The sequence below is a fragment of the Pseudorca crassidens genome, chromosome 7 (genome assembly GCF_039906515.1).
Source record: "Pseudorca crassidens isolate mPseCra1 chromosome 7, mPseCra1.hap1, whole genome shotgun sequence".
In the NCBI taxonomy this organism is placed as follows: domain Eukaryota; kingdom Metazoa; phylum Chordata; class Mammalia; order Artiodactyla; family Delphinidae; genus Pseudorca; species Pseudorca crassidens.
The window spans coordinates 51,026,819-51,043,905 of NC_090302.1; the positions used below are offsets into that span (position 1 = coordinate 51,026,819).

At 42.3% G+C, this 17,087-nt stretch overlaps 1 protein-coding gene across 1 annotated transcript in view; it reads right to left on the minus strand.

The window, feature by feature from the left end:
* The window catches only part of PGM5 (phosphoglucomutase 5), a 190,735-nt gene extending 175,347 nt beyond the window's left edge, over positions 1-15,388 (minus strand). Inside the window, exon 1 of the mRNA XM_067744220.1 lies at positions 14,580-15,388. Coding sequence (XP_067600321.1) covers positions 14,580-14,840 — 261 coding nt within the window. The 5' untranslated portion in view covers positions 14,841-15,388. The remainder of the gene's footprint in view (positions 1-14,579) is intronic.
* Positions 15,389-17,087: the final 1,699 nt, after the last annotated feature.

Here is a 17,087-nt window from a genome sequence, read left to right on the forward strand (position 1 = left end):
TTGGAAGCAGCCGCATAGCACAGGGTGATCAGCTCAGGACTCTGAAACCACCTAGAGGGGTGGGATAAGGAGGATGGGAGGGAGGGAGGAGATATGGGGATATATGTACGCGTATAGCTGTTTCACTTTCATATAAAGCAGAAACTAATACACCATTGTAAAGTAATTATACTCCAATAAAGATGTTTAAAAAAATCAAGTTTTTTTGCTATAACAAAACATTTAAGTTTTGTTAAAACATTTAAATATTCAAGTTTATTTGCTATAACAACTTACACTTTCTTAAGTAGTAGAGAGGGAACACAGACAATGCTAAGTCAAAATGCAGATATCTAAATAACTTTTAAGCTATTACAACAATTTACAATTATGTACACTGTGGGGCTAGCACTTAGAAACATACAGAAATAAATATGTACGGTTTATTTGTTAAATAGGAGAGATTATAGATACAGTTTATCTTATTAAATTTGAATTTTTTAAAAAGGTAATATCTTCTCTGTTTAACATTAAAGTGGGAAAATACACTTGAATAAAATTTCAACCTGAAACATTTTAGTTGTCAGTGGAGGATTAATAGGAGATTAAATTCTAGTTATCTGGAAGTTTTTGCTCTGTGGATCTGCTCATTAACCCACCAATACCAAAAAAAATGAGGTAATGCTGGACACTGTATATAACTCTAGTTGAGGGACTTCTGAGAGGAGACAACTGCTGGAGGGGATGCAGGAGAGCGGGTGATGAGGCTTCTAAGATAAGAAATGGAAAATCGTGAAGATATTTGTGCCCCGGGGGAATGCTCACCAAAAAGTGACCTCAGCAAAGGAGGATTTAAATAATCAAGTGGCTAGAAGGACCAGCTCTGTCAAACCAGTCTGCCTCTTTCCCCAGCCACTCCTGTCATTGCCCAATGGGCTCGTGAACAGGGTGGCCGACGGCTGCAGGGAGGGAGATCAAGCGTGGGCTCAGCACATGGACCTCCACTCATCAAGGCTGACCTGGCTGCGGCCACCGCTGAGGGCCCTATATGCCCCCAGCAGAGACCAGCCCTCAGTCCAAACTCCACCTCTGTGTTCACATTACCCTCTCTGTGTGTCTGTTTTCTCCTCTTCTGTAAATTCTCCCTCTCCTAATTAGCCCAAGGCAAATGTCATCAGAAAAGCTATGACTTTCAAGATCTAGTAATTGATCAAAGAAACATAACCTTTGGAAGCCCTGTTGTATAAAGAAAAAGCAACGGCAACTTAAAGTTAAAAGATCTAGATATGAGTCTTTGCTCCACCCCTGACCTAAGGCAAATTGTGTCACTTGTCTGAGGCACCTTGTCTTCATCTGCAAAGTTGAGAGGGTTCAGGGTCATGAAAATTCATGTAAGATGAGATTATATAAACTCTTCATGAAATTCAACATGACCCAAATCATGCTATTGCCTTCCCCAAGCCCCTTCCCCTCCCCCAACATTTAAAATTCAATTTTAGACCTTAAATAACCCTTAAACTACCATTTCCCTTTCTGAAAAAGTCTTAGAAGTACTATTCTCTGCCAATGTTGCAGACTGCTACCTCGCAAGAAAAAGATGGTCTACTTACATCATTGGCTTTGGTTTTGTTTACAGCATTGAAGCAGGCAACATCTGACTTCTCTTCCTGAGTGAAACCCAGACCACAGGCTGGGGAGGTCTGAGCCATGGCACTCTGCTGCTCCCTCGCTGACCCTCCCAAAGGGGCACTGGAGGAACTGTCACACCCATACCATACAGTCTGTCTTTGACTGGAGGAAAGGAAACCCCACCCAGCCCTGCAAATGGTGCACCAACCTGGGTGGGCTTTACTGCTACTGAGAAACATGTCCTTCAGTTCCCACTAGGAAAGGGGGGCAAAGTAGACCCCAGTCCAGTGTGGCTTACACACACACACAGAAGGCACACAGATACAGACAGATACCAGGATCCACAGGTAGCCATGAGAACACTGTCACACCAGCGCCTGCAGACGCATACGTGAGGCACACACTTCCCCAGACACCCAGATACACAGACCCAGCATTAACTTGTTCTTATCCAGTCATGACTGCTGAATGCTAGGGAAAGGGAGGATGTAGCAGCTAGCCATGTGCAATTACCATCAATCATTTCCCTCAGTGCAGTTACTTATAATCCCTCTGAGTTTATTCTTCTAACTAGATGCCGGCGTCTTCCACCAACTCTTACGCCTCACCTAGATTGCATCACCATTTACTCCACCCATGAGTGGGCACAGCAAGTGCCTCAGGAATCGATATGCCCTTCCACATACCACAGACCAGTGTCCTGAAATAGAGAAAATTTTATTTCATGAAGCTTTCTCCCAGCACATCCATACTTTACACCACGTGCCATATACAACGAATTTTGTTAATGATTTTATTTCTGATGGCTCCCTCTTTTCAGAACACTAACAACTACTCTTCTAACTTAGATTTAGTAGAGTTCAGTTTCTAATTAGCTCAGATTCAAGCCCCAGAGAGCAGCAATATACAACTTAAACGCTCAGGCTAGAATCTCAGGGTAGACGTGGAATTTTGATACCAAATGATTTTTCCCCAGTAACATAACAACTAAAGAAAGCAGGATTGTTTTCATGTGTGAAATCACTTAAATAAGATTTCCACTTTCTGGTTTCCTTTTAACTTTAAGTAAGTCATTAAAAAAAAGAGTCCCACAGAGAGAAAAGAAAAAGTAAGCATGACATTCTTCAATAACCTCTGGTCACTGCGTCACATCCCTGTCATTCCCAAAGTGACTCAGAGAGAGTAAAAAGGGCACTAAACAGAAACTTCCTTGATGTTTCACAGAGAGAGTGCTGTACAGGACCACACAGCCACCACCGTGTCCACCTACAAAGTGCATGGAAAGCCATAAACACAAAGATGCCTGTTTCTCATCTTCTTGGTTAAACAAAAAACAAAAGCCATGAAGGAAACCCAGAGCCACGCTGCTGTGGATGGCCAGGCTTCAGTCTCTCGTCCCTGCTGTCAGAGAGGAGTGCCAGCCCCTGATCACTGCTGCGCATGAGTAAGCAGGAGATGGCTAAGTGGAATTTTGAGAAATAACAAACTCAAGACATGGATGTAGTTATCCAAACATCAAGGGACTTCTCCATTTGCACATGGATAATTGTGCAGTTATACGTTTCGTTACACGGAGACCAGATGGGAGCAACCGAGGTCATCCTCAGATGCGTGTTCCCCTGGAAGCCTTGACACACATACCCAGGGGCTGGAGGGTGAGACGAGAGTTCATTAGAACCAAACCAAGCTGTATTTCACATTTGATTCCCAACATCTGAACAGGTGCAGAAAAGTCACAGGCATCTGGAAGTTTGGCCCAAGTTCTATTCCTCAATCAGCCCACCAATTCTCAAGGTTCTCACTGAGAAGATCAGGTACTCTAGCTTTTCTTGGGTGCAGAATGGGGACAATGAAATTGGAACTTATGTTCCTACTGGTAATTCAGTGCTTGGAAGATACTGAAATCTTTACCTTAAGATATAGAACTCGGCTCACTGAAAGAAGAAAGGGCTCTATCTGCTGCCATTTTATGAGGTGATCAACCCAACCAGGTACCAGGATAAGAACTATTGGATCCATCTGGGTCAAGAAAGCAGGCCTGAGTGCCCTGAGATAAGCTGAGATTTTGGCATTCAACGGGAAATGATGCAAAAATGGACTTGCCACCTGCCGGCTATATGACTTTGGACAAGATCCTGAACCCTCTGTATTTCAGTTTTATTACCTAAAAGATAGAGGGTGAAAGAAAGTAACACAGCCAAGCTCCAGTTCAGCATCTGACACCCAATAAATCTTTGATATATTTCCCTTGCCTTCCTTGCTGGTGTCATTTCTTGATTCTTAATTATGAATTTCTAATTCATAGTAGTTGAATGCATTTGTTGTTTCACCAACCTGCAATGGTTTTCTAATTACAAATATATATACGACTTTTATATATATGACAAATATATGTATATATAGTATATGTATGACATTTAGAAAGTACTCATAAGCAAGAAGAAAGTAAAACTCATCTGTAAACCTAAAAGTGACCACAGTAAACATTTCAGTGTCTAACCTTTGTCTATGTGTCTTGGGATATCTCCCTCTCTCTCATTTACATATTTATATTTTTACAAAAGGGATTGTCGTGTAGTCTACATCTTTCACTTAACATATCTACCCCTTCCGTGGAGTCTATCTTTCTCTGTCACTGACTATTTTTCCACAACATGATTTTAGTGGCTGTATAGTCTTCCATTATTTAAATGTACCATGGTTTACTGACCAATATAAAAGTGTTCTTTTACCTAAGTTTTTATATGTGAAACTAAAAATGTTTTTATATGTGAAACTAAAACTATCTAATTTAATCCTATGGAATAAATTTAACTCAAAGTAGCTTGCCACCAATTAAATAGAAAATTAGTTGTAACACACCTACGTAAGTGCAATGTCTTCTTTCTTCTTTAACCACCAGAACTGCTCATTAAGAAACTGCTGAAGTCCATGGTGATTAGTGACAGGACCTCATGTCTGTATCCTCATCTTGGCCCGGATCTTCCTATTTTCATTGCCCCATTTATGCCTCTGACTTGCACCGTCCACTGGTATGTCCCATGCCAGACTGCTAACTTACCCACGTTACTGAGCTCACAGCAGAGAGCTGTCCATACAAGATCCTGCCTGGAATGCAGGATTTATACTACTTATATTTCTTACTATTGGTCCATCCAACTCCAGCACAAGTTCTATTTATTATCATAGAAACATAGGTCATTTGGGAACATTTAGTCACCTCCTTCAACTCTGTGCTGTCTTCAGATACTTCTGTCACCTGGGACTCTGCTCTACTCTCTTTTTGAATATATCCAGGGAAGAAGATGTATCTTCGGGGAGGGGGTGTCCTGGGCACATGTGTACACACATATGTTATTTGATAAACTATCTAAATGCTTAAGAACACTTTCCATCTGGAACCTTTATAAGTAGACAATACACACACACACACACACACACACACATATAAAATCCCAAAAGAAAAAACTGACTATCTTTGGCTCTTTTATAGATAGAATACATATATAGAGATTCATATACGTATTCCTCTCTATATGTGTGTGTGAATTTTTTCCCAGAAAAATCTCAGTCTCTCTTTATAGCTATGTGTTTTTTCCTGAGTAGTTGTCACAGTCAATTAAAATACATATATGTGGATCTTTAAATAAATTCCATCAGACCAATATCTGTCTGGTTGGGAAATAATTACTGTCCATTTGCTAAATGCCACCAACCCTTATACTATGTTCCAGTGAACTAAAGACCTCTGGCAATCATAGATTTACAACTCAGCAAGATTAAACAATTTACTGTTATTTATGACAGCAAAGCTAGGTCTTCTGTATTATATTCCACGTTAGCATCTGTCACTTTACATTTGGGAGATCCTGTCCAAAAAAAGATTATGCCTCCTAACCAAACATTCAGCAGGGCTGTAGGAACAGGCACCCTGACAAACATCCTGACAAAATGCTTTAAAGCATCGCTAGAGCTTGCAGCTGTGCATTTTCAGACTACGCAGCAGATGAGCGTGGAGTCTCTTAGCCTCTGCTTCGTCTGTTCCTCTCAGTAATCCCTCACATGGCCCAGTCCATTAGGCTTGAAAATCCGCATGAAATGAGCAGATTAAGATCTGGCCTCAGTTGGGGCAGTGGAGCAGGTATAGAAGGGTGGGTCTGCTCCTAACGTAGCCTGAGCCTCAGAAAGGTTTAAGATTGAAAAGCATGGCATTGACTCAGCTGATTCATAATAGGAAATAATGCACAGACCACGCAAAAAGAAGTCCTTTATGTTGAGTTAAAGTCTACGCCAGAGCAGCTGCTGCCACCTCAAGTACCGTGACAGGGTGTGCACACATGTGTGTTTGTGTGTGCATGAGTGAGTGTATGTGTGTGTGTGTGTGTGAGCATTCATGCTGGGAGAGGGGAGAGTATCATGACTTCAGCAGTCGCCACCCAAGCCTTAGCCAGCAGCCTGCAGAAATGCCGAAAGTCTTACTAAAGCAACTGTGATCACCACATCGACGGGCGCCTTCGATCAGTAAGGCTACTGAGAATAAAAAGCATATATGCACATGTCCTTTTATTTTAATCAGAGAAAAATAGTTTGGTAATAGTGGTGCTATGTGAAACAATAAAATAATTGACAATAATCCATTACCTCATTCAATCCTCCCCAAACCCCTGGAAGATGTGGGAGGCAAGTATTACGACAGTGCCTATTTTTATAAACAAGGAAACAAACCCCAGAAAACTAGGTGACTTCCCCACAGTCATACACGTTGCAAATGATAGTATAATGATTCAAATTCAGAGCTTCTCCTTTTTTTCTTAACTACTCTCTAGTGATGTGTTTAATTATGAAAGCAAGGCATGTATACATGTGTAATTACTTAATAAAGAGAAGTATATGAGTAGAAAGGGAAAGGATTCCCCTCCCCCACCAAACACACCCACATACCCCAGATATATTCACTGTTAACTGTCTGGACTATGTTCCTCCAACCCTATTTTCTATGCCTAATTATATACACAAAAGTGGGATCATGCTACACATGACCCTGTACTAATTGCTTTGTTTCACTTTAACAAACTATCATCCACATCTTTCTCATGTCACATATAGATCCACCTCCTTCACTTATGGATATTAATGCATTCCTAGTGTGGTTGTGTCATAAATTATGTACCTGTTCTCTACTGCTGAACATATAAATTGTTTCCAAGTTTTTTTTTTTAATAAAGCTGTTTTTTTTTTTAAGTTTTTTTTTTTTTGGGGGGGGGTGGCCCGAGCTGAGCAGCATGTGGGATCTTAGTTCCCCAGACCAGGAATTGAACCCACACCCCCTGCATTGGAAGCGTGAAGTCTTAACCACTGGACCACCAGGGAAGTCCCTCCAAGTTTTTCTTTAGCAAAATGCTGCAGTGAGTATTCTTGTACATAAATGTTTCTACCTTTGTATTAGAAAATTTATAGGATATATTCTTAGAGTAAAGGATTCTTAGATTATTGGACAAGTACTCTATTAATTTAGATACATACTGCCAAATTGCCTGATCAAAAAGTTGTATCAATTTAACTTCCACCAACAGTGTACAAACATGACAATTTTCCAACACCTATGCCAGCTCTGAGTATTTTCCATTTTTTTCAAATTAATGGATTGTTTTTATTTGTATTTCTTTGGTTACTAATGAGGTTGATCACCTTTTCATGCATTTGTGGTTGCTGCTGACAATATTTCTTTTAAACTGTTTGAATTTTCTTATTGATTTGGGAAAGCTTTTCATATATTGTAGATATTAACAATCTGCTGTAAAACTCTCCTCCTAGTATTCTGTGAGGTCTTTTGTCAAGCAGGATAAACTCTGGTCCTATGATTTCAAATTCTTTTCTATTTTTTATTATAAATGTCTAAATATAAAACTACATATCCCTAGCTACCAAACCAGACTCTTATTAGAGGAAAACAATAGAAAGGCAGTAAGTATTCTATTTGTACAAAGCATCTATTAGTAGAGACTTGGAAAGGGAAAGAAAATTGTCTGTGACTTTATGCCAAGAAAAAGAATTTCTTTGGGGATTCAGTGTTCCTAAAAATTTTTTTTCTTCAAACAAATACAGGCATTACTCCAAAATTTGACGTCACTAACAATGCAGGAGATGAAAGGTATTGAAAGGCTCAGAAAATGTGGATTTTAACAAGTCTTGTGTATACCCCAGATATCCTCTTATTCATAAGTAATGTGAGTCAAGTCAGATGAAAGAACCGAAAACTTTCCCTTTGGCTATGCAAGTATAAACAGTAAAGGCATACTGGCCAAATCTTGAGTGTTTGCAATTAGCTGTCAAGGCTGTAGGCTAACAAAGGACATTGCAGCCCTAGCTTTTTACCTTCAATTTAAAAATCCCTGGGAAATTCAGACCTTTTTTTTTTTTTCTGCTGCCTATTATTCCCAAATAATCCTATTACAGTGTCCATTCATGTCACTGTTGTCTAACAGAAGAGTGGCCAGAGCCCAAAAGATGAAGGGTAAGGTTGGTAAAGCCAATACCTCTCCTTAGATTCCCCCCAAATAGGTTCCAACTTCTATTCCTCAAGGCTGTACAGAAACTAGCAAACTTCCAGAGTTCACAAAGGGAACAGATGTTTTATAAAAAATTCTTAGGGCAGGTTTCAGACATAATGTTGCTGATGGGTATCTGTCTTTTCAATAAACATCATTATATTTTATCACAAGATTTAATAAAGCAGCTTAGTTAAAAATGCCATCTGGGTCTCTGGACACATTAAACAAAGCTTAAAATAACACACCCCAGCAACTGGGAGGGCCCAGCTGTTCTCAAAACCTCTCCCACTCCTTTTACTTCCTCATAAAAAAGTGAATGAGGACTTGAGGCTAAAAGAGTCAAGAATGAACAGACCCAAACAAGGAGAAGGGTGGAACCAAGGGCTCCCTAAAATTTGCTATTTGCTCAGATAATAGATTTTCCATCTCCACAATTCAGGGATGAGGATTTGGGAAGGGAAGCAAGATAAAGTTATGGGAGGCTCTTTAGGGTTTTCTAATATATTACAAACCAGCCCTTCCTAACATCTGGGCCATAGTAGCCCATTCCATTCACCTATTCTGTTGTGAACACCCATAGAAAATACAGAGCAATCATCACCCACTTCTTTTGCCTTCTAGAGATAGGACCTGGAGCTAGCCACGCCCAGATTTCCAGATCCATTCCAGGAAAGAAGCCTTAGTGTTACAGTACATGTTTCCCTCTCTTGCTTCCTTCTTCTTTCATCACTACTGGCCACCCACCACCATATCCCACTCTGCTTCTCTTCCAAATATATGTTCCTTGTCTTTGGGACCAAACCAAAATTTGTTGCCCAGATAGTTCTCATAAATGCCAAGGCAAGTGTATTCTCATTCTTTGGAAACAGACACGTCTTTATGACCTGTTGGAATCAAATACAACCTGTGCCAGCATCTATCCGGAGGGCAAGCCCAAGCCCCTCACTGATCTAGCATTCCTCATATCATTTCACTTCATTTTCTACCTCTAAAAGATTTCACAAGCCATTGAGGAGCTCTTGAATCCTGTAAGCTGCACTGTATGCCAATATTATTATCATTAATGCTGATCATCATATGGCCAGTACAGTGCATGGCTAACTGGCAAATGGATTTTCTCTTGGCTAAAACTTGTTACAGAGCTCTAGGTTAGTCCATACACGCAGTCAAATCATTATTATCTGAGATGTATTCAGCTGACCATAGTAATACTCCCTTGCATTTCTTAGTGCTGTGGATGTTACAAAATGCTTTCATATGCAGTGCTTCATTTGATTCTCAGGATAATTCAGAGATGCTATCATACCCAATTTATAGATGAGGAAACAAGTGGTTTCTTGGTATGCCAAGAGGCTAAAGCATTTGCACTGCAACTTGTATGTCAGAGCTAGGAAAATAAGGCAAGCCCTCCAGCTGCTGATACAGTGCTCTTTCTACCATACCTCATTGCCTCCTGGGCTAAAGTCAAAAGAGAGTGTGGTTATTGTATGAAGAAATCTGGTCTGGGTTTGCCAATTATGTATTTGTAGTATTTGTCGACCTCCCTTTATTTAACCGATAGTTGCTTTTGATTGTAACAGTCTGGCTCCATTAAACACACACACACACACACACACACACACACACACACACACTTTAAATGTTAAATTATAGAACTGTGCTGTCCAGTATGGTACCTACTAAGCACTTGTGGCTATCTAAGTTTCAATCTTAATTAATTAAAATTAAATAAAATGTAAAATTCAGTTCTTCAGCAGCATCAGCTGCATTTCAAGTATTCAACAGTCAAGTGTCCTAGTTGGCTAGGACAGTAGAGATTACAGAACATTCCCATCATCACAATAAGTTCTGTTAGACAGTGCCAATATACAATGTCATCTCAGAAAAAGAAGACTTTAGAAAAAGTCAGAAACATCTTCAGGCAGATACAGTTCTGTCACCTGTCCAATATTAAAGGTAGTTTAGGACTAAAAAAGTAGATTTTTACAAAGAGGAGGAAGAAAGACAAATGCCCTGAGCTGCAAATGGATCTACCCAGAGAAGGGCAAAGGCATTCCTGTAGCCATTATGATGCATTTGGCTTTTCAGTTCTTTAAGACATTAGAATAAACTGATACACAGAGGATCTAAACCCCTGAGGAGGATCTAAAGCAGATGGAAATAGAAATAGGATAAAAAAATCAATTAGTTTCAAACTAAGTCTGATCTCAATTCATTTAAATGACACTATTTACTTCATATACTTAGTTTTTTGTTGTTTGTTTGTCTGTTGCTCTATATAGCATGACATAGTTTGTAACTTCAAAAGGGGATTAAAATACTTCTGGGGTTTTTTAGATAAATTCACATAGCCCCGTAAAAACTACTAAAAAAAAAGGTAGTTTCTTTTCATTCTTCAATAATCTATTCAAATTGATTATATAAAAATCCAGGAGTCCATAGTGATATTCGAAAAAGTGAAAGCAAAACAAAACAAAATTCATGTGTCATCAATGGAGGTGGCTATTTCACCAAATTCTTACTCTGAAAATTGGTAATTAAAAAAGAGAGAGAAATAAACACATATTCTGTCTTTCCAGAAGGAACTATATTACAGAATAATCAAATAGCCTAGTAGTGAGGAAAATACCCAGTTTATAGAAAAATGCCAACTAAAACATGTAGATGGAATTAGAGAATTTGAAAATCATCATTTTGAAACCCCTAATGAAATAATCAACTCAAGCCAGTATCATTAATGGATGCTAAAACAATTGGGTAAAAATTGATAAGGAACTGAATATTCACATGGTACAAAGTGCACCCCACAGCCTACTGCTAGTCCCAAAGGGGAAAATAATGGACCATACCACCATAGCTCTATAATTATCTCAGCATCACGGATGATGGAACAACCAGAGACTATGTTTCCTTGTATTATGCAACTGAATACACACCATCACCTATGAAATAATCTTATAAAAAAATACCGAACCTGACTCTAATTAAGCCTTTAGACTGATTTCTAGTTCTCACACACACACACACACACACACAGGGAATAGAGTGAAAAGTTAAATGACACCATAAAGAAGTAATCAGAAAATTCCAGAAAGGAGGTGGAGGAGACATTCTATAGAAAAACCAACCGACCTAGTCTCGGCAACAAGTCAATTTCGTTAACAAAATAAAAATAAAAAGGGATGTACTTTCTAGGTTAAAAGAGACTTAAGACAAATGTAATGTGTGTTCCTTGATTAGAAGAAACACGCCTGAACAAATTAGGTATAAAAGACATTTCAGAAAAATTGAAGAAATCTGAATGTGGACTGGGTCATAAATAATGTAAAGAAATAATTTTTTATTTTGTTTGGGATGTTAATGATACTGTCACTATCAAGGAAAATGTTCTTCTTTTTTAGAGATCCGTACTGAAAAACTTAGGGTAAAATGTCATGTTCTTTAATATATTTTAATATACTTTAGACCCTCGAAAAGATGAATCAAACATAGAAAAATGTCAACAATCTAGGACAAGGGCATATGGATGTCGTTAATCTATTCTCTACACTTTCCTGAAAGCTTGAAAGTTTCATAACTTTATGAGAAAGTTTTTTAAAATCTCCAATTGTACAGGTATTTGTGTAGGAATCTATTTCAAACTTTATGAGATATTAAAATATTAATAGTGTAGTTTATTGTTTTAGAAATTCCAAACTTCTGTTTTCCTCCAGCAATTTCATAAGCGAAGAGCAACAACCATTTTTTATAGAAAAACGGCTTTGTAAAATTAACTTTTTCAATCAAAACCAAGGTTTTTCAGAGAGAGAGAATGCAGCCCACCTGGTCATATTCAAGTCAGTTCAAAGAGAATAAATTCTATCTTCTACTATTTTCTTTTTTTTTTTTTTTTACTATGAATATCCAATGGGAAATCAAAAAAAGGCCAAAGCATTTGGAATTGAAGTTCCCCATTCCTGAGTATAATCAGCAGGCCAAGTCAGGAGGCAAGTGCATCCCCATCAATTTGCAATCATGCAAGACCAATTTTGCTTACTGTGGTCCCTTTTAAACCGCCTCTCGCCTGAAGTCAGCCTTCTGATTATTCACTTTGCTTTAGCAAAAGCTCCCACGAAGCTGAACAAAATGAGGAAAAGACTGGTGAAAACTGGCTGTTTGAAATCGTTACAAGAGTCAACCATCCCTTTCCCCCATGCCCGTCCATCTTAGAATTAATACTTTCAGATTATTTAAAAGACGGTGCGGGCTTCCCTGGTGGTGCAGTGGTTGAGAGTCTGCCTGCTGATGCAGGGGACACGGGTTCGTGCCCTGGTCTGGGAAGATCCCACATGCCGCGGAGCGGCTGGGCCCGTGAGCCATGGCCGCTGAGCCTGTGCGTCCGGAGCCTGTGCTCCGCAACGGGAGAGGCCACATCAGTGAGAGGCCCACATACAGAAAAAAATAATAATAATAAATAAATAAAAATAAAAGACGGTGCTTCTGTGTGGACTTTAGTTTGTCATTCTGTCCTTCATAACAACTGGTAGATTAAATTTGACTCTATTTTAGGTATATATTAACGTATGCTAACTATCTCCTAAAATAAACTCCACTCATAAAGTCAATAAAATGTGTTTACAGAGAAGACCCACTGAAGTTAAGAGACTGAAGAGTCCTTAGCGTAAAGTGTGCCAAGAAATAATAAAGCATAATAATAACGCGTCCATGCAAATCAACAACTGTAACTCCAAAACTTTCCTGACCCGCAATAAATATTGGACAGGCCATGTTTTTCTCACTCCTTGGAAAACCTGGCCCAGGAAGGAGTATGAAAGCTGCCACAGCTCTCCCAAGGCTCATTATTCTCCATCATTCCATGGGAACGGCTTTGTCAGACAAGAGTAAAAGACCATTTGTTAACCTCTCTCCAAATCCCTGATTCAGGCCAACTTTCATCAATCCCAAGTGAGGAGCCAGAGAGAAATACAAGTCTTATAATCTCCAGCAGCATCATCTGCTGGGGCTGGAGATCACAGTCCCACCACCCAGCTCACCCTCACCCCAGCCAGGCCCTGTTTCACCCAACTGCTTTTTGGTTAGTAAAAAAAAAAAATCCTCTTTCCCTATTCCAGAAACACTGAAAAGGGGGAGTTAGAGTAGACAAATGTGAAGCATGGACAACCTCAAAGTTGTCTTTCTAAGCAAGAAATGAGAAAATTAAAAAGGATAGGGTTGGAAAGGAGGGAAGGAGGGAATTCAAAAGCCAGATCATTGTTTAGTTTCTCTTTTTTAAATGTTCACACTCACTTATACATCTGCACAGGTTTCACTTAAAGGGAAGTTCTATGTGTGTGGATCTGACTGCATTAACAAGGCTTAAGTTCCTCTTTTAGACAATGTTTCCCACAGAGAATTCAGGGACCCTTGAAGTCAGTATCCCTCTTGAGACGCTGCTGGCTTTGGAAAGGAGGAAATCAGGGTATGGGGATATGTCAAAAGATGCGTCTAGTTGTAGGATAGGGAGAAAGGAAGGAGAAAGAGAAAAACTCAAGGTCTGAGAATTCAGATTGCAAAAGAAGACTACTTAAGCGGTGCGAGAAGGGAGAGGAAAGGAGGATGAAAACTGCAGGGGAGAAGAGGCATGAAATGTTGTAAACTGCCAAAGGGCATCTTGGAGAGAAGTTGGGAATTGCTTCAAGAAAAGCATTGCAAATCTCATTTCTGACCATTTAGAGATTTGCCTCCCCGGAACCGAGAGCCCAGTCTGTATAGGTTCACATTGATTCCCGTCCCATCCTTTCCCTAATCAAATCAATTATGAACTATAACTCCATGAACCAATGATATTAAAAACCTTCAGGGTCCACGCTTGCTAAATATGTCAGTAACCAACACTGGTGTGTGTGTGTGTGTGTGTGTGTGTGTGTGTGTGTCTTCGGAGCCAACACTACGGTTAAATTTGGCAGAGCCAAGATGTGGAGTAGAAGAAGACTGCAAATAGGATACAGAAGTGGGGTGGGGAGGGGGACAACTATCAATATATTGGTAGCGGGAGGGTAGTGAAAACAGTCAGAGCAAATATTTTTAAAGGGTTGGGGAAGAGAAAGTCGAGAACAGCGAGCAGGTGCAGGACATGGTCAGAGTCCAGAGAGAGAGAGTTCAGGGCGATGTGGCTGGTCGGTCGGGATGCCCGGCTGGGCTCAAAGAAGGGCGAGCAACCCTTAAGGCCTTTCGGAGCGGCGGGCGCGACACAGCCCGGGCGTCCCGGGTGCGCCGGGGAGGCTGCGGGGAGCTGCGGTGGCGGGACGCGGACGGAGGGGACCTGGGGGAGCGGCCGAGCCCGGGAACAGGGTGGGGGTCTAGGCTGGGCCTGGGGCAGGCCGGCGGAGAAGGCAGGGTGAGGAGGGGGACTGAGGACGCGAGGGGCGGCATGTCACTCACCCCGTTGGCCGCGGCCATCTGCACCACGATCTCCGTGGCCGTCCTGCTGAAGTACCTGCCGTCGCTGCCCACCACCATGGTGCAGCCCTGGCGGTCGCGCAGGTCGATGGACGACAGCACGCTCTGGATGAAGTTGGGCAGGTAGTTGCGCTGACCCTCGAAGAGCCCGGTGGGCCGTCGCAGCCCCCCGCCGCCGGCCGGCCGCTGGTCCTCGTAGGGCGCCGTCGGCACCGTCAGCACCGGGATGGGGCTCCCCTCCATGGCGCCTCCTGGCCGGTTCTGCCGCGGCTCCGGGAGCCGGAGGGAATCTGCAGCCCGACGGGGCCCCCACCAGCTTGGCGGCGCGCCCGGGCTCCGCCTCGCGCCGCGGCCCCCTCTGCGGCCGGCCCGCGCCCCGCGCCCTCCTGCCGCGCCGACCGCTCCTCCCTCTGCGCGCGGCCCCTAGCTGCCCCCGCAGAGTTTGGCCTCTACCTTCCAAGAAAAGTTCGCACCCGCCCAACTTCCTCTCCGGCCGGAGCGCCCGACGTGCCCGCAGCTTCTTCTCCCAGCTGGACTCACTTTCGAGGTGTCCCAAAAGCCCCTTCCCAGTGCCAACTACCCCGATCCCGGGGACGCCTCCTCGCGCGCCTAGCCCGAGCCTTCCCCGGTGATCGCGTCTCCCCCGGCACACCCTCCGCTAGAAAACAGCCGGGGAAGGGGTGGTGAGAACTTGTCCAGGATTGGGGGTCCTCTCCCCGTACCCGCGGCCCCTCTCCCCTCCAACCCGCAGCCCTGCCTCCCGGCCTCCCAGGGAGTAAGCGGTTTACAAGCACCAGTTTCTCTTTTGAACAAGGACAGGGGTGGAGTTGGGAGGGGGCTGAAACCTTTTGCCATCAGAGAACAGCCCCAGCCAAAAATAACCCTGGAAGAGCGAGCTGAGAATTGTTATCTTCTGCCAGCGCTGAAATTGGAGGCTGGGCGCTGCGAGTGTGTCTGCGTGTGTACACACACCCCACCACTACCATTTGTTGCAGGGAATCACATACTGTCAGGCCCTTCAATCCAGCAGGATCCACCCAGCCATCCACACTTTTCCCCAGGCTCTCTGAAGGCAGCACACTTCTCAGGAAGAAAACTTTTTTTTTTTTTGCTTGTTTGTTGTGGTGGTCACAACAGCAGAAACACAGATGCGTGGACGCGTATTTCCTTATTCTTCTTGCCCTTTCACCCTCCCTGGCCCAGCTCTTGCTTAGAAACAGGCTGTCCCACACTGTATGTGTCCACACTGCGGAGCTCTTACCAGGATTCATCGCTTTCACTAGGAGGAGGGTAAAGCCCTTTGTAAGGTCCTACCAGGAATGAATGAACAAACCCAAATTAAACAAGGACAGGGTACCAGGAACTGGGCTTGCTCCTTTCACAAGCTTTCTGGCATCTGGGGGTGGGGTGGGAAGAGGGGGGTGGTCAGAGATGTGCTGCCTTCTCTCCATAAAGCCCACCAAAAATCCCAAATCAAGAAATTCCCCATAGAAAATAAACAGGCAAAAAGGATAAAGCCCCAAAAGGGAAGAAACAATTCTCATTTTTGCTTCTATCTCCTTTCACCCTCAAAGCATTTTTGCGCCCACTAAAGTCACTGAAATCTCCTGCTGCTTCTCCTCCTCCAAATATTGTCCACTTCCTGGGACTAAGCTGGATTTGCTGCAGGATTATAAAGTGTTTGATCACAGTAAGATGACTGTGAATAACAGCTCACACTTATATGTTGTTTTGCAGCTGACAAAAGGCCTTGCATCTGTTTTCTCTTTGGAGGCTCAAAACAACTAAAAGAAGTAGTAATGGCATTCATATCATTCCCATTTTACAGATGAGAAAAAGGAGGCTTTCTGTGAGGTTGAAGGAAGTGGCCAAGATGGCACCTACATTCAGTACAAATTCTTATGTGGCCCCTCCCCTTTTTATTAATATCATTAAAGTGTGAAGTCATCAACTGAATCCTATTGAGACTCTAGCTCTTCTCTTCAACAGTGAAGGTTGTGTGTGTGTGTGTTGCTGTTGTTGTTTTGCCTCTACTCTCTCCATTCCCCTGTAAAGTTCCTGACTTTATGGTTGAGGGAGCCTTGTCTTAGCACCAAATAGAATGTCAACACTTCTAAGGACCTGTGCACATCTCTATGATGGGGCATTTTTTTTAACCACTTTCTAATAACATTTCATTTTGCAAGGAAGGACAGTATCATTCCCAGGAGAGGGTGGTAAGTCCTCTGTCCCAGACAAGAAGAAAAGGATGCAGCCTCCAAGCCTCAGACATAACCAGAAGGTCTCCAGGACTCCATCTCTGCACTTCTAGGACCTGCCTCTCTCTTGACATCACCATCATTCTCTCCTACCACAGCCCAGCTCCTTCCCCAGGGCTGAGGACAAGTCAGGCACATCTCAGATAAGATTTTACAGCTTTACCAGCCAAAAGGAAAGTCTCTTCCCTTGGTTCTAATCCCCAAATTCCCAAAGACTCTGGTCCAGTTTGAG